The sequence below is a fragment of the Leucopleurus acutus genome (genome assembly GCF_964270905.1).
Source record: "Leucopleurus acutus genome assembly, chromosome: 6".
NCBI classification, from domain to species: Eukaryota; Metazoa; Chordata; class Mammalia; order Artiodactyla; family Delphinidae; genus Leucopleurus; species Leucopleurus acutus.
Window position 1 is genome coordinate 32,501,289 of NC_139149.1, and position 18,421 is coordinate 32,519,709.

Sequence of the window (18,421 nt, forward strand, 5' to 3'; positions counted from 1 at the left end):
GTGTGACTGGAAAGCAGAAAGCAGTTTCATTTGTCACAGACCTGGGGACCATCGTCTCCATAAAGGACCCCACATAGACTCCAAATAGACAACAAATAAAACAGCGTATATCCTGACCGCTTCAAGTGTCACAATGATATGGGTCTTTCTGGGTCTTTTCCTAGTTTTTTCTCCTTCTTTAGCAATGTATGTTATGAATTATGATTATTGCAATGGAGCCAAGTATTCACCGGCTCCAGCTAGATCTTTGTTTAGCAAGCATAAACTCACTGCCAGCTGCAAATTGCAGCTGTCTGTCAGCATTTGTGAGGACAAACCGCTCCACTATCCCGGATCACTTAGCTGTAGACTGCATACTGTGTCCTCAGTTCTGCTCAGCCCACCCTTTGCATTTTCAATACCCTTCCTGTGGGGGAGGGTCTCAGTGTTTACAAGCACATTTTGGAGCAAATAGCTTGAAGCTTACATCAAAACGATGCCTCTACTAGAGGGTCCTATCCCAGCAAAACTATTTTGTGAGAGACTAACTGACTCTGGCCTGACGTTCCCTGATCTCCGATGTCCTGAAAAAGGCACAGGAGGCTGCCACGCTGACAACCAGCCGTTCTTCAGGACAGAGTGACCCCTGCAGAGAGTGCCAAGAGAATGGGCCCAAGGCCAGGAGCCTGTCTCAGAGCTAGGGAATGTGAGGGTTGAGAAGGCCGTGGCCAAGGGGCCAAGCCAGAGGAAGGACATGGTCCAGGGGGCTCAGTGAGGCCATTCTGCTGGGCCATAGCATGGACGAGCAGGAAGCAAGGCTCAATGGGACCCTTTTCTTGGGAGAAATCCTAGTCTCGAATGTTCAAGTAAACTTGGAACTCTGTCACTTAAGGAGGGGATTTGCACAATGATACATTTTGCTTGTGTAGCATTTGCCAGCATTCTAAGCAAATTTTTTCCTTTATATTTCCAGGCATGCTTAGACTGGGGAAGAAGCTGACAGTACCACAGCAGATTTAATTAAAGTATTTGTAGACTTAACCAAGTCTTCCCTGTTTTATCATCAGAGTAACTCGTGAGTTCTAAGGATCACTTTTTTAGAGGGTTGACAATTTTAGGAATATTCTGAGAATTATCCCAAGATCGAGGAATACCCTGCTTTCCCCAGGCATTTGCATACAGTAAACTCTGAGCTTTGTAGAGGGTGAAAACTAAGACTGAAGGTTCTTTAGGCCCTGGAATGCTCCTCGTACACTGCAGGAAGCATGAGATATGATCAGTCAGTACTTGGGGAAGGTATGCTTTTAGATTTTGTTTAATAATATTTTCAAATAAAAAAATAAATCTGGAATTCTTCCCACTCATGAGGGTAGTATGAGAACTGTTCTTTGTTATGTAAGAGTGTTGTTTCAGTAAGAAATGTGCCCTCTTGGGAAGAAAGGCACAATGCAAATTCAAATTAGTAATGAAACTGTACAATGTGTAGCATATGGCCAAAGTTGGCCTGAGTTACTCATGGGAGAAAACATTCTAAGACTTGGGAAAAGTTACATCCCTGGTGTGTGTGTGTGTGTGTGTGTGTGTGTGTGTGTGTGTGTGTGTGTGTATGTGTGTGTAGAGCTGTGTATGTTTGTGGACAGGGGAGCAATGACCCAACATAAACTCTTTCCCACAACTGAAACATACACACAATACTTAAAATAGTTTCATTCAGGGGTAGAAACCGTGAGAGTCACAGGATCATTAAACAATAGCAAAGCTCTGTTAGTCCATGATCTTTCCATATTCAAGAGGATTCTAAAATAAAAACAAGACTCTGCAAGAGATTGACATTTTCCAAAGGGATAGCAACTTACAGTACAAGAGTGTTTGGAGGTGCCTTCCCTTCTCTCTTTGCTGCAGTTTGCTGCTTTGTTCATTGTGAAACCTTTTTGCTGGATGTGTTACATGCGATGAGCTTTGGTGTTAAAATAAACAGAGAGGAAGGCTGCAATAATGTATTTCAGTTAGGAAGAAGCACTTGAAAGAAATTGGTTTTGCTATACACATGATGTGAGCCAATCAATAGTGGTTTAGTCTGACAAGCACTGTCAATATCCATCGTCACAGTTCAGAAAGTCTTTAATGGATAGTTCTTCAGAACCCAATGATTTCAACGCATGTTCAAAGTCTTGAAATACACTCTACCTGGCAGAAATTAATCACAGATAAACTCTTGGGGTTGTATACAAGTTTTTTTTTTTAACTGAGAGCCAAACAGCCGTCAATTAAAATGTATATGTATTAATATATATTAATCATATAAATTAATATAAACTTAATGTATGCAACAGCTAAAGGCATAATCTAATAATACCAGATACATAATAAATGACCAAGTAAATGCTGTTAAAATGAGAGGCACTGGGATGGAAGGAAGAGTGCACTTTTCATACCACCTGATCTGTTTACTTACTGATTATTACAACCATGATTGTGATACGGGGTAACTCTCATAACCTCACAGTTCATAACAATTGTTAGTTTTTATTGAATGCTTACTATACCCTAGATATTGTGCTGATGTTTTGCATATATCGGGGTATTTACCTGCTATAACAATCCTTGGTAGGGATATTGTCAGTGCCATTTAACAGATGAGAAAATAGAGGCAAAAAGAACTTATACTACTTAAATAAGATCTTACCACTGTTAAGTATCAGAGTTGAAATTCAAAATCCAAAACTGGTAGTATTCAAAAGAGAGAAAAAATGCATGAGAGAGAACGGAACACACATTTTTGAAAAGGAACAGCATTAGCTGTTAGAAGGAGGCCACATATTAGTGGTTCTTATCTGCCTTCCCCTTAAATGCTGACCCTGAACTTACTCCTATGAAGCAACTAGGAATAATACAAGCAGACTCTGTGGTTGGATATAGAGAAGAATGAGATTCCTGGTTGGGCTGAGAGAAGAACTAAGGAGCCTGTAGACATGAATGTATGTGCTTTGAATGTATTGTGAATGTATTGTGGGCTAAGGGTGCATCATCTGTTTTTGAAAAAAGATTGTATGATGACAGGAATCAAGAACAAGGACTAAGAAATTGAGAGAACCGGCTAGGTCACTAGGCATTTTGGCTTAAAAGGAAGCCCCAGTAGCTCTATTTCTATATTCATTCTTGTCTTGCTACATTCAGCCACCTGGAGCATGGTGAGAGATCCATGTATTCACCTTCTGCCCAGTAGCTGAAGAGCTCAATTTGTGTTTATGATGGTTATGGCTCTGTGCAGCCCAGAAGCCATCTTCAGCTGTTCTGACTGACAATGCAGAGAGTATTCAGCTGTCAACACTGTGGCTGTCCTGTGATTCACTAATCTCGCCTAAAGCAACTCATTTTCCCTTTTAGGTCTACAGTGACACACAGCACCTAGAGTAATTTTGTCATCTGAAGCAGATGATTTAAGACCTTAGGTCGGAAGTAGTTGACCACAGTGGGAGGCTACTGCCATCTCTCCACGTCCTTAGAACTTTGACAGCATTGCCAAACAGATAGAGAGGCAGGCAGTGGGGCAGGTTAGGCATGCCCAGGGGCTCCAAATCAAACAGCCCTGCATTTGATTTCTGGCTCGGCCACTATTGGCTACTTGGCTTAAGCTCTCTGAACCTCAGATTCCTAATCTGCAGAGTAGACAGCAATAAGAGAACCTACCACATTGAATAATCATGAGATATGACGTTCTTAGTACAGTTCCTTGTCACACTGGTAGTACTCTACAAACATTAGTCATTATTAATAATACATGTGATTTTAAGATGATCAGATTGACTGGTCAAAATGGAAATTGAGACTGCTTTAAAAGAATCAATACTATATAGATTATTATATGTAATTATGTAGATGATTATATATATATAAATATAATATTTAGATTGTGAGAAAAGTTAAATATATATATTTATTTAACTTTTCTCACAATCTAAATAAACAATTTATTCCACCACTTCCTCTTAAATATTGATTTTTTTGACTATATATTTTCCTGTCCTGTTTCAAATTTTATGTTTGCAAAATTAAGGATACATTGTAAAATATTCTTGATCACACATAGGGGCCAAGAGTTTAGAGATTAAAGAAAAAGCTTCAGAGTTGTTATATATTTCTCCCCCGTATGCCTGCTGAGAATACAGTATCTGTACACACATTTTCACAAAGGTACAAATACATACACGTGCACAAAATACATAGTGATAGCTCTATTTATGTCTGTATGGAGAGAAGATTTTAATACCACCCACCCAATGCAAATACTGCTAAGCATGAGTCAGTATGTAAAGTAAGCATGGAAATTGGCTGGTGCTCTAAAATATGAACATTATTTCTTTCTCCAACTTGCCTTTTTTTTTCCATAGAAATCTAAGTGTTAATTTCCTAGAATTTTGTCATGCTTCTACCTCTATGGGGGGAATTGCCATGCCTACAGTCCTATTGTTTTGTTTTTTCTTTATTTTGTTCTCTGTTTGTGGACTGATGTTCACATTCATCTGTAAGGCTCTTCTCATTTGATTTGGCCATGGCCTGTTTTCTATCACTAGGAGAGAACCCATCCCTGTATTTAATATGCAGCCTTTCCTCATGGAAAACATGTTTCTACTTCATGGTGCCCTTTGTCTGGATTGGTGCCGTATGTTATTTTTTTCTTTCTTTCTTTTTTTTCCTTAGTAATTTTACTTTCAAAATCAGTTACTGCCTTAGCTCAGTAACCCCTTACTCTATTAGCAAATTTATCAAAGTTTTGAAATAGCTCTCAAGTGACAAAGTTTTACCAACACTACATTAAGTTGTAAGAAGCCAAGATAAAATATCTAGTCCATAGAAGATGTCTGGATGATCTGAATCTTTACATCTTATACTATATCTGTATCTGATTCTGTTTCAGGAAGAAATATCATCATATGTCTCTACATACACCATAGGTTTTTGCTATTTAGGTGTATTCTCTTTTTTTCTTCTTTCCTTTTTTTGTGAATATGTAGTATTTCCATAACCTTTGATGCCAAAATCTTTTGCAACTCTGGCTTATAGAAAGAAACCAGATAGACTAACAATTGAAAGAAAATTATATTTGTGATGAAATTACTCAATATTTGCAGTACAGTTTTGAAGTTGTCATCATCATCATCATAACCATCCTGAAAGTTATTCTTTAAGTAACTCAGTGCTATGCTAAACACTGTAAAAAAAGTTTAAATATAATACCCTGACTCACATTATAGAAATGCATTATCAACACAGACACATCTAAGATATATCATGAGCAAAATTAAAATATTAGGTCAATACGTGAAAAGACACTAAAGAATTTATACATTACTGGAAAAAGCAGTTAATGGTATTTCCATATGGCTGAGTTACAGGGGCCATGACAGTAAACTGCCAGCTCTTTATTGACACTGAAAATGTAAAAATGTGAGTAGATTTGTCTATTTAAACTAGATGAGTTAGCCTAAAAGTAAACATATTTCATTGCATGAATTCTCACTCCTCTTTAAATGAGTAGATAGCATAACTATGAATCATTGGCAAGAGAACGTTTTCATACCCTTCTGTTTCCAACTGATTATTTATTTTATATTTCTACAATGTCTAAGTGGGAATTAAGTGGTTAAAATAAAGCACTGCTGTTAAAACGCCCTGCATTCCCTCTTCCAATTATTTCCAGATTTAATCATGATTTGTGTTTCAAGTAAGTCACTTAAAGTTTCAATAACTTAGCTCCTCAGGGGATTGAAATTATGACTTCTGTTTACACTGAGCATGTGAAAAAAAAAGAGAGATTAAATGACCAACAGTACATTTCAGTACATTAAGTCCAGACTTACCCTTTCTGCCCACTCTGACATGGAGTTATGTGCAAAGTTTTTGAGCTCTAAAACCACACTCTGGAGAGAGCAAAGCAGTATTTATTACAGCCTAATGAATTAGGGCAAGCAGATATGCCCTGTAAAGGAATCAGGCAGGAGACTGGCAAGAAATTTAAGAAACTTTATTTCTCTACTTTGGGTAAGGTGCTCTTGTTTTAGTAATTTAGAAAGTGGTACAACAGGGTAATTCCAAATACAAGAAGGTCATATTGGAAAATATGAAAGGAGACAATCAGCACTTTGTTATGTAATCCGTGTGATGGTTTGAGAAGCGTTTTCGAATCTCTGGGGATGAAGAGCCTGATATAACCCTATTTTGTCATTTCTTTCTGGATTTCCCTCTCCAAACACTGCAGTGCGGTAAGATGAGTGCACTAAGCAACTGCCACCAGTTTTGCTCTGAACATCCTACCAGACTCTGTGTTGGGAGCTCTTAGCTGCTAATACAACTATCTATCTACACCTGATGTTGATCCCTATGTAAAACCCCATCAAAAAAGTGACAACAAGTAGCCTAGAAATTTGTTTGTAATAGCATTTCTGAAGGGTAATGACTCTGCTTTCCTTTAGCAACATTTCTGAAATGTTAGCTCTCCCAGCATTTCCAAATTTAAAAAAATAATAATATTAACAACATGTAATTGTAACATGGGAATACCGCGAGAACAGCAGTTTGGCAGGAAAAGGGGATATTTCAAAATAAGGTCCATAGCAAGAAAAATTCTGGCAGATGCACAGTTCTGGATCATATTATCCAAACCGTTGGATTCTGGAAGATTTGAAGGTTTTTCTTTTGTGGTTCCCATCCCTTAATAGAATGGTAGTGGATATTCATCATCTAAATTGTGTTGCTTCCTCCTCCCATTACTAAAGTTGGGAAATAAATATACAAAGGGCATCCTTTACAATAAGCATTCCTACCTCTAGAGGTGGTTTTAACACCATAATGGCTGCGTCAGGTATAAAACTTGTGTTGGGCTAATGCCTTATTCTCATATGTAATGATATTTATTGAAGATCATCTTGAAAAGCCCAGGATCCTAACTCTTGTCTTGTGTGAGCAGCTTTAACACCAATTAAATCTCTCCACTGGTTAAGAATGGTGCTTAAAGCTAATGCCTTTGGCCTATGAGTGTGGAGACTTAAACTGCATATTGTTATTCAAAATTCTTACGCTTTGAAAAATAGTCTATTTGTTTGGGCTTGAAAGAAAAGATCACCCATCAGCGGAAAAAAAAAGAGAAAGCATAAAGGAAATAAAAGTAAATTCTAGAATACCTGGAAAGCTAATCCAATTCAAGTTAACTTTTCGTGGAGGTGAAAATATGTAGAATTAAGAGTGATTCCTCTGTAAATCAGATTAAATGCTTTGGAATTTAAACCCCTATCTCTTCAGTCTCTTTTCATTTTTGAATAAAAAGTTTAAATGGGAACGGAAAAAAACTGCTCATTGGCTTAACATAAATCTTTAAATTGCAGTAAGCTTCACTCTCAAAAAGTAGTTGAATCTCTGAGGAAAGAGAAAAGGCTGAATTCTATTTTTCATAAATGATGGATTATTGTACCACACTGTGTATTTTCCAGTAAAGTGTCCTTTTATTTGCACTGTGTGATTACAAGTTTCTAAAAGTATGTGTGGGGTCACTTGGGTGCTGTGGGAAAGTGGAAGGAACACTGTTCTGTTAAAATCAGTAGTGAAATCAGAAGCAAACTATGTCCTGATTACCATAGGCATGTGTTTAAATTTTGCTTTCCTTAATTGGTTATGTTGTATTTACTTAAAATGAACAATTTGGCAAGTTTTTCTCCCTTGACAACAGAAAAGCGTAAACTGTTTTATAAGTTTGGCTGTTAAAATCAGATTTGTAAACCACAATATTCAAAGAGTTTTATTGCTGTTTACAGGGGTCCAGTGATGGACTTTGCTTTATAACCATGTGCTTTTTACATTTTTAGTTTGTATTTACAGCGCTTTCAAGTTATTTGGTTAATAAAAATTATGCCATATATTATAGTCATCTATTGACTTTAACTTCTGCAGATCTCTTCTTAGAACAAAGTGAGCAGAATGAATGATGGCAAAGGCCTGGCAATTTGACTTGTCATCTGAGGACGATTATTTATGGCATCAGGAAATGGAAGTTGACACTCTAGTCTGTCTCCAGGAAAGTCATCATTAGAGGCAACTTCGGATAGTTTGGCTATGTTAAAAACTGTGTAATCATATTCAAGACTCTGCTAGTTTCTCAGAATGTATGAGAAAGAAACAAGCTAAAACATTTTAAAATACACTTTCATTTTTCTTGAAAAAACAGTGTACCTTACGTACATTTCTCACATGTGGAGGCAGAAGTTGGTATTGAAAACAATATATATATATACACTATATAATTACTTCCATAATCTCACATTTATACCACATGTATGTGTTTTAATTTAAAAAGTACTTTTTAATCATATCATATTTACTAGTCCCTAACTGGCCAAAAAAATACCTCTTTTGGCCCTTAATTTCTTGACATTCTATCATGGAAAATGACAAGATTTTGAGGTGAGACTAGACATAGAAAATGGTAACCTGTGAAAATTTAGATTGATTATTCCATATCATTTCAAAGGCAGACAGACTTGAGACCAGAATTACTGAGGTAGATTTTTCCTGAAGGATAAGTGTTCCTTTAGCTCCCAGTACTAGAACCCAGAGCCATGGGGCTTTGATACAGCTATCAATTGGAGCAGATTATATATGACTGGACCCAGATGAAAGTTGATAGGATAGCATATAAGCACAGTATATTAAGACACTCAGAATGACTCATCCAATCATACAGTTTTGAATCAGTTAATGCCTGACATTCATGGTCCTGTAAAAGCAACTATGGCTTGCATGGGTTTTCAAGGCACTTGCTATTTCTCCAAAATGACCTGAGGTCTGTTCCTCCTCTAAGAACCCTTAGTCTCTTATACTTCAAACTCCTTATCATGATGTATTATTACTACATAGACCGTATGCATTTCTATCCACAACAGTTAAATCCAGCACTGCCATGTATTCAGTAGGTGGTCAATGTGTGTGTGTGTATGGGGGTGTGTGTGTGTGTGTGTGTGTGTGTGTGCGCGTGTATCACCTAGCAGCACTGTCCAGAAATATCTGAGCTATGTGTGTAATTTAAAATCTTCTCATAGCCACATATTTTAAAGTAACAAGTTTTAATAATATATTAATTTTAACAATATATTTTTTAACAAAAATATCCAAAACATTATTATTTCAACCTACGGCACAAGCTGCATTTCAAGTACTCAATAGCCCTGAGTGACTAGTGGCTACCATATTGGACAACACAGGTCTAAAGCAGTGCTCCTCAAACCATTTTATGTTCAAATGCACAAAAAAAATGATAATATCTGCATAGCCCACTGGAACAAATAAATAAGACTGCTCATAGCCAACAACAATTTCCCAGGGGCTCAGGTTGCCTTGGTCCTGCTCAATTACACAGAGTGCTGAGGGCATCCGTAAATCTCACTCTACATAACCATCCTGTCAGGTATAATAGTTGGCACGCTCTGGTCTACAGCAGTGCTTCCCAACCTTTTCAAGTGATAGACCCATTGACCACACTCACATGAGAGTGGTTGTACTTTTATAAACAGCTCATTTAATTAACAGATAGCAGATAGATAGACAATAGATAGATGATAGATCAGATATATATGTTTTACATATATATTTTTATATACATGCTACTTATAGAGAGATATATTATTAAAATAATAGGGTTTTTTTTTTTTTTTGCTTTTCACTGTTGCTTTACATTTTGTCAGCGTGGGAGTAGCCCTTCCACCACCAATAAACAAGAACTGAAGCAGGTCCTATAACTTGTCCCTTCAGTTTAAGGGAATGATTCTCGGCAGGGAGCACTTTTTCCCCCTATCACCCCAGAAGACATTTAGCAATGTCTGGAGACATTTTTGATTGTCACAACTGAGGAGAGTGTGCTACTGACATATTGTGGGTAGAGGCCAGGGAGGCTTCTCAACATCCTTATCCTGTACAGAGCAACTCCCTGCAAAAAAGAATTTTGGGGCCTAGAATATCAATAGTACTAAGATTGAGAACATTACTTTGAGATAATAGAAGATATTATGGTCTTATAAGTGGCAAGTACTGTCTCAACTCAGTATTTAATAGTGTATAACCCCATGTGATAATCAAAATTTTGAACTTAATTTAAAATTAAAACTCCACTCTACACTTAGCTAGGAGGGGGGCAGGATGTCTTCCTCTTCTTTTCCTTAGCCTAACACTTCACTCCAACTCCCCATTTTGCTAACACAAGTTTATAACTACTTTGTGGTCAAAGCTAGAGGAAGGAGGTTGCAAAAATGTCCTTATTTGACCAGTTATAAGAAAGCTTCTCACACTCTAGGCCTGGCAGAATTTTTAAAGCATACACTCTCCCTTAGGCACTTTTGCGGGTTCCTTGGAGACCCCACTGGGAAAATTTGACTTCAGATCCTCTAATTCAGGCAATTTATTTTCTTCCAGTTGCAGCTCCCTCCTAAGTCTCTCTCTTTTCTCTTCTGAGTTCCTCAGGAGAGGATAGAATGACTCAAGTGAAGCTCCCCTACAGCTGTAACTTAGTAAAGTGTTTTGCACCCAATAGCTACTTGAAGAATTTTAGTTGATTAAAACCATTCTACTTGAAATGACTACGTGAGCTCCTGATATTTCTGTTTTCCTTCCCCTTCCATTCTTTCACCAATATTCCAATACATTAGAATACCAGATAAAAATCCTATGAGACTGGTCCCATATCCAAACTGCACCTTGGACAAGTTACTTAGCTTGACTCTCTGACTTAGCTTCTTCATCTCTAAAATGGATGAATTAGTTTATATACTTCAAAAGGTCATTTGAGATTTGATTCAACAAATATTGACTACTAAACACTTACTAATTCTAAACAGTGTTTGAGGTATTAGGGACACATTAGTGAACAACATTTGTAAAAGCAGATAAAAATCCCTGCCTACATGTAGCTTACATTGCAGTAGGATTAGGTTAAATCATGTTAGGTGCTTAGGAGAATATCAAGCATAAATTACGGTGTCAGTACATTTTAGTCATATTATTATTAACCCAACTGAATGATTGGCTTATTCTAAAATATGATTTGAGAGGAAAAGAACCTCTATGTTCCTCCTTAAGTGCCCCAAATCCTCACATGACGTCAGTAATTAGGTTAAGACAGTGAAGGGCCCACTTACGATCTGTATCTCAAGTCATACAGATAATAAATTCCTATCATTTCAGGAATTATTAATGATAAGAATCATTGTTAACAAGTTAGTTAATAAAGTCATTAATAATAAGATAACTTAAATGTATTTAGACTCCATGCTTAATGAAGGTACAGACCTTAAGTGTTACGTTCACCATTGAATTCACAGCGTTTAGCGTGGGATGTGATAATCAGTAGACATTCAGCAATTATTTGCTTAGGAAATGAATTTGATGCACACCTAACTTTGAAGATAACAGTGAGGCTAGGAAACTGAGGATGGGGGACTGATGAAGACATGGCAAAAGTTGGAGGCAATATGTGTTACAGAATTTCACCTAGTGGTAATTGCACACAAATAAGAAGAGTAAGAAATATCTGCTTTCTGAAAAAGAAATCACCTTGGGTTAACTTGATAAAGAAAATTGATGAAATTATTTGGGCAAGCAGGATCTTTGAAAATGCCTACATTTCCTACAGGCAGTATATAATCACAATTAATTGAAATTAACCAGAGCTTTTTTTTTTTTTTTTTTTTTTTTTTTGCGGTATGCGGGCCTCTCACTGCTGTGGCCTCTCCCATTGCTGAGCACAGGCTCCGGACGCGCAGGCTCAGCGGCCATGGCTCACGGGCTCAGCCGCTCCGCGGCATGTGGGATCTTCCCGGACTAGGGCACGAACCCGTGTCCCCTGCATCGGCAGGCGGACTCTCAACCACTGCGCCACCAGGGAGGCCCAACCAGAGCTTTTTTATCTCTAAGTTAGATTAACTTTTCTACAATTTTGTGTATGGATACAGTTAGGTGGAATTATACAGATAAAGATTATTGTGGTAAATATGAGGAAATGAATGTGAAATAAATTGTGAAAATATGGAGCTAACCACATTCTCATTACACATGCATGTTGCAACAGAGCTAATATTTTCATATGGGCAAATTTTTACTCCTATGCCCGGTCTAAACAGAAGGGCCTGAGCTATTAATTCAGGTAGTTGTCCCATAACTACTGTTTTCTATTCATATTTGCATAAAGTAATAATCATAAAGGAAAAATTTACTGAAAGCCTCTTTTTTTTAAATCTCCAGTGTTCAGACTGCATCATAGTGCTTCTGATACAAGCGACAAAAACCGAGTTAAAAGCAGATTAAAGAAGTTTATTACCCGAAGACCTTCCCTGAAAACTCTGCAAGAAAAAGGACTTATTAAAGGTATAGAACATTTTATACTTTTACTGTAACAGTGATAAATAAATGTGCCTCTGTGTCCATAGTTATTCAGCTCTAAAGGAGTATTAAGATATTTTAGTCTTTTTAGGTTGCTTATTAAATGTTCTACTCTATAACAGAGGAAAAATAGTTGTCCAGAAAACTAATCCTGAGAAAATAAAGGTTGTATCAGAGGATCATTGAAAAAAAACACCTAGTGTTGCCCTCAGAGGATCTGGGCTCTGGACCAGCAGCCGAGAAGAAATATCCTAGTGGCCCATCAGAATGATCCCATGTCCCCACATGCCTGGACAATCCTAGTTATACCTGTCGTCCCAGAATACTTAGTAACAGCAGCCCTTTTCATTCTCAGATGAATCCTGATTTGTCCTGTAAGTTGTCTGATCATGTAGTCATAGTCTGAAGTAAGTGCGAGGAAGAAAGTGCTAGGAGGAAAGTCCAAGATAAACTAGTGTCATGAAAACTTACAGATTTGAGAGCTGGAGAACCTAGAACTCAATCTAAACTGAAATAAGCAGGTACTTTTGCAAATATATCTAAAGTATATAAAATATCCTAGACCAGCCCAGCCACCAGAATAAAAAAACACTCTGGCAAGAGACTGTAATTGGAATTCAGACCTTGGTTCTACCACTCACTAATATGGACACTGAACAAGTTATGATCTCTGAGCCTCAGATACCTCTTCTGTTAAATGGGTATACTTATACCCACCACCGAGAGGACCACTAAAACAAATAAATGAGATAATCCATTTAAAGGATTTAACAGAGTTTCTGGAACATAATTATTCAAGAAATGTCCTCTGCTATTATTAATGCCATTATTATTCACTACTGTCGTTATTACCGGTAGTGTACCAGATAGATGAAAGGATGGATGGACAGATAAAAGCAGTGATGTAGATTTCTATCACTGGAAATCATCACTTAGATCACACAGGCAAATATATTATTTTCCTAAGAAGAAAACATGCATCAAGTCCATTATTCTCTCTGGTTTTCAAATTTTCTAACTGATGCATATGTTTTGAAAGTTAAATACAAGAAAGAATTTGAAAAGAATTTGGGCTAAAATAAAGTCCTAAAATAAACTTTGAGAACAAAGTTGAAAGACTGATCCTTATAGAAATCAAAAAGTGATTTAATATGAAATTATTTCTCAGGAACAGGACAAAGCAGATAATATTTTCAGCACTACTTAGAATGAGAATTATTTCAATAGTTTAGACTAACTGTTTGACCTATCAATTTCAGTCCATTTTAGAAGAGGTGAACATATCACAAAAATCATCTAGCATTCTGAACCAATTGTGAAAGGTGAACTTTTATGCAGCATGAACATACCTATCACTAATAGAATGGAAAATTCTTAGAATGTAAGCATTTGCAAGTAGAACTAGAACGTGCTTTAAATCAGTCTTAGCTCAGACTTTTACTGTCTGAAGTGTCCTTTTCAGTGGACAGCATTTGGTCCTCTACAGATCCAACTTCATATAGTAATACAGTAGTACCTTCAATTCTGCCTTCCAATTTATCCCCTAGATTAAAAGTTTCTTAGAAAGGATTCAGTAGCATGTTACCTGCCATCCTGACAAAATATAAAACCAGATAAGTAGCCCAAACAATCCCAATCTGACATAAAGTCCAAATTTTTCATGACTGTGGCAAAATAAAAGAATTTTAATTCAGTGGCACAGTCTGGCCCCAGTCAAAATGCTAAAGAATTAATAACCATAGTGCTCTAGAATTGGTCTCAGAAAGCGGCAGAGAAACCGGATGCCTGATGCAGTTTTCATACTGATGTAATGGAACCACCGAACACACTCCAATGATACATTTCCTATCTTAGAGCTCCATTACATTTTCACCATAGCTGACCAATGAGTCAGTATTCATTAGTAGGGCTATGGAAAATCTATGTGAAATTCCAATTTGATAAGCTTCCATTGTTGTCTTCAGTGGAATTTTCTTCCAAATACAGTTCAAGTTATGCAAATATAGTCACTTCTTGGGCTTGTTTCAGTTTTAACTGTGAATTTTTTGTAAGGCTTCTTCTGAGACTTTTTTTTTTAACCGAGTAGAAAGGATTAAACCAATTTTTAAAAAACGCAGGCCTAGTCAAATTTAGTACTTTAAGTCCATTTTCTTAGCATATCTAAGGCAAAGACTTAGAAAAAACCAATGAAATCAGTGTTTCTGATTGGTTATGAAAACTCACATAACATAAATTAATGATTAACAGTTAAATATTTAATTTCTCCAAGTAAAATGACTTAACTCTTTCAAGAGAAGAATTATTTAGAAAGAGGGATAATGCCTTTAAATTTATTCTGCAGTGCATTTGACCAAAGAATATATATCAAATTCTTTAAACTGTCTAATTTTCCACATGTGGAATAAAGGCCTCCATTACCAAGGTTTGGGAAAGCTTTGGTAGTTTGCGTCTTACAAGTGTGCTTCCTGATACCTGGGGGGTGGGGGTGGGGCTTGACAAGGCCACAGACACTTTTCAAAGTGTTTACTCTTTTATGTAGTGTTCCCAACAGACTGAGAGGCCTGAGTTTTGAATTCAGCCAGCCTTTATTGAGCCCTCACTGTGGGGCAGGAAAGTTTTATGGACTTTAAATGCCCAGCAGAACTATATTCACAAAGTACTTTATGTGAAAAGAAAACTGTCCCAGTATCACACAGTCTAAGCTCAGTCACAAAGCCTTTCTTCAAAACCTGTTTTTAGGACTCACGGAGACCTAGCCAATATGTGATTTCTTTGGCCAGGTTTTAGATCTGGAAACAGTCTCTTGATGGGGCTGCATTTTCTGATTTCTTTAATATGACTAATGAGAAGGGTACATTGTGATGCCAAAAAGGGGCCATCAGATAATTCTGAATGATCACCCAGTGGAAGGAAATCGTAATAGCTCAGGTGGGTGTTGCAATCATTGTGCCATTGCAGGGGTAGCTTCTGAAAAGCTTTCAATTTCTCCAAGTGCTTTCACATTTGCCAAGGGAATGGCAAGAGCTTTTTAAAAGTATGAGTTTATTACATTGAGCCTCTCATAGAAAACAAAACTCCAATCAGTATAATATGTAAATTATAGGGAAGAGGGTACATTTTAGGGTGGTAGGTGTGCTTATACATGTCCTCTACTTGCTTTTGGAACTGAGATTATAGCTCTTTAGTGTCAACCAAACTACCTTATGTAATCTTTCAAATGGCAGCATTGACATCCAAGAACAGAAAACACTTGGCAGTGCAATTTTTAGAAAAGATAACAATTGGTTGGTTTTTTAGGAGCAACTAGTGTTTCCTTATATCAAAATGATAGAGTTAGAAAGTACTGTATATTTAGAAAGTGGTTTCTTTCATCTTTGTATGGACAAAACCATACTGGATGATATTAGCAGAAATTGAGAGTAATGCTGCACTACTTGTATTTTTTACTCAGTATATTGTAGAGGAAACAACCAGTCTGAGGATGAAATAGTATGCCTCCAGGATTTATGATGAAAAGCAGTGTTTTCTGCCTTACCCCAGTTTTCCTTCTTGCAGGGCACCGTTTGGAATGGTTTCTGTTCACAGCTCTTCTGGTGGCTGCCTCCCTATCTTATGTTATTGTTATTTGGGGCATAGATTTTTGTCAATATCTTGCTTATCTGTAATGTTTTAATATCTTTATTTATAAAGCTTAGACATTACCTCAGATTTATTTTACAATGAATCTGACTTAATTAAACTAGTCTTCATCTACCTGGCCCTCTCTTCCCCAAATACTCAAATATAGCCGGTCTTGCTGTTACTGTTGGCTTCCTCTGAAACATCCAACATACTTGAACCTCTATTTATTGTTCTATTAACCATAGAAAATTGAGACTTAATGCATCCATTGGCAAGATGAGAAGCATAGTGTCCTTTGCCCTTTCATCTCCTCTGCCTTTGCTATTGAGTCTTCTGTGTTTTGAAATTTTATATTATTTCACTGGTTTCTGTAATTATGACTTATTTATAGGTTGACTCTAAAAGCAGAAAACCAAAAAACCAGCTTTCGTATGATTATGATTAGGTAAGGCTGCTTACTGCAGCACCAAGTACTAGACTTCCTTCCCTTTTCTTACAATATCATGACCCTGTGACTCTCAAAGAGAAATGCACCTTGATCCTGGTGAAAAAGATTCTCCTTTCTTTTACATTTGAAGGTTATATTAGTAAGTTTATGTGGTTTCACAACCACAATCAAGTCTTCTATTTCCCACCCCCCCACCCCGCCCCCCGCATATTTTGAATCTAAATGTGAAAAAAACAGTCAGTTAGTCATGAGCATTTACTTCATATTTATCATGTAAATATTATGGAATTTTTCCCCAGGTAATTTGCCAGATTGGATTAACTTATCCATGGGTCCAATGCTATGCCGTTTCGGCCACACATATTATAATGTTCTTATTTTTAAAGCTTATGCTTCATCATTTGCTTATAATCATGCTATTGTTTAGTTTGATGTATTTTTGGATTGTGAATTTCTTGTACAGATGTTTTTTTTTTCCCCCAGAGTTTTATTTTTTATTGCTTTCTGAGCCTTTACATCCTCAAAGGCTTTAATCCTCTCAATTAAACATTCTATATACTTTAGTCTGTGACTCCCTGGTTTTACCCCAGTTTGTTTTCTAAAGTCCTTCCACCATCCTACTTCATTTGTATTGGTTGCTTTCCAGACTTCACATTTATCACCCTGTGATTTCCTTTCACTGATCTTCTGAGTTGTATTCACTGTCTTCTGAATCACATGCCTTTTCTTTCTTGCTTTAATTTCTTCTATTTCTATGTAACTCCAGTGACTCATTTAGGAAACATGAGAACTTGACTGCCTAAAAATATCTTCAGGATGCAGGCACACTTAATCAATAGTTCAGTTGGGCATAAAATCCCATTGCCTCTAGAATACAGAGTTGCAGCTTCCATTCTTACTCTTGTTACTTTGAATTTTTTTTCTTTCAGAATCATTGAGGGTTTTTTTTTTGTTTTTTGGGTTTTGTTTGTCTTTGAGATTCTGTAATCGAGATAATGTATATTGGCAGAATTTTTAAAATTTATTCTGCTTGGCACTCAACTTGAGGAACAGTGACTCTTTGGCTCTGGAATTTTTTCTCTTTATTATTATGTTAATAAGTTTCTCCCATCAGTTTTCTCTGTTTCCTCTTTTGTGATCTTTATGATGTGAGTGTTAGATCATCAGGATTGGTTTTTCTCATGTTCTGAAAGAATTCTCAGTTTGATCCCCTCTTTTTTTTTTTTAATTTTCATTTATTTATTTATTTATTTATGGCTGCGTTGGGTCTTCATTGCTGCACGCAGGCTTTCTCTAGTTGCGGTGAACGAGGACTCCTCTTTGTTGCAGCGCACGGGCTTCTCATTGCGGTGGCTTCTCTTGTTGCGGAGCACGGGCTCTAGGTGCGTGGGCTTCAGTAGTTGTGGCACATGGGCTCAGTAGTTGTGGCTCACGGGCTCTAGAGCACAGGCTCAGTAGTTGTGGCACACAGGCTTAGTTGCTCCATGGCATGTGGGATCTTCGCGGACCAGGGCTCGAACCTGTGTCCCCTGCATTGGCAGGAGGATTCTTAACCTTTGTGCCACCAGGGAAGCGCCCCCCTCCACCTTTATATTAATTTATTTTTACTTAAGCAATTATATTTTCAATTTTCTAGATGTCTTTCTTATTCTCTGTTCTTTCTTGCATACCTCACTCTCTCACATGATGTGAGGGCAAAAATTTTGTTTGACCATGCTACTCCCATTCCCAATAGTGAGGATGACACTTAGCACTCAATAAACATTAATTAATTGAATAAGTGAGAAAACAGAAAATAGATTATACATATATATATAGTGTGTGTGTGTGGTATGCGGGGCTCTCACTGTTGTGGCCTCTCCCGTTGCACAGCACAGGCTCCGAACGCGCAGGCTCAGCAGCCATGGCTCACGGGCCCAGCCGCTCCGCGGCATATGGGATCTTCCCGGACTGGGG

At 37.2% G+C, this 18,421-nt stretch overlaps 1 protein-coding gene across 1 annotated transcript in view; it reads left to right on the top strand.

The window, feature by feature from the left end:
- ARHGAP15 (Rho GTPase activating protein 15) overlaps positions 1–18,421 on the top strand; it is a gene marked incomplete at its 3' end in the record, with an annotated part of 621,352 nt that overhangs the window by 354,337 nt on the left and 248,594 nt on the right. The window contains exon 9 of the mRNA XM_082841317.1: positions 12,259–12,381. Within this exon, the coding sequence (XP_082697443.1) occupies positions 12,259–12,381 (123 nt within the window). The remainder of the gene's footprint in view (positions 1–12,258; positions 12,382–18,421) is intronic.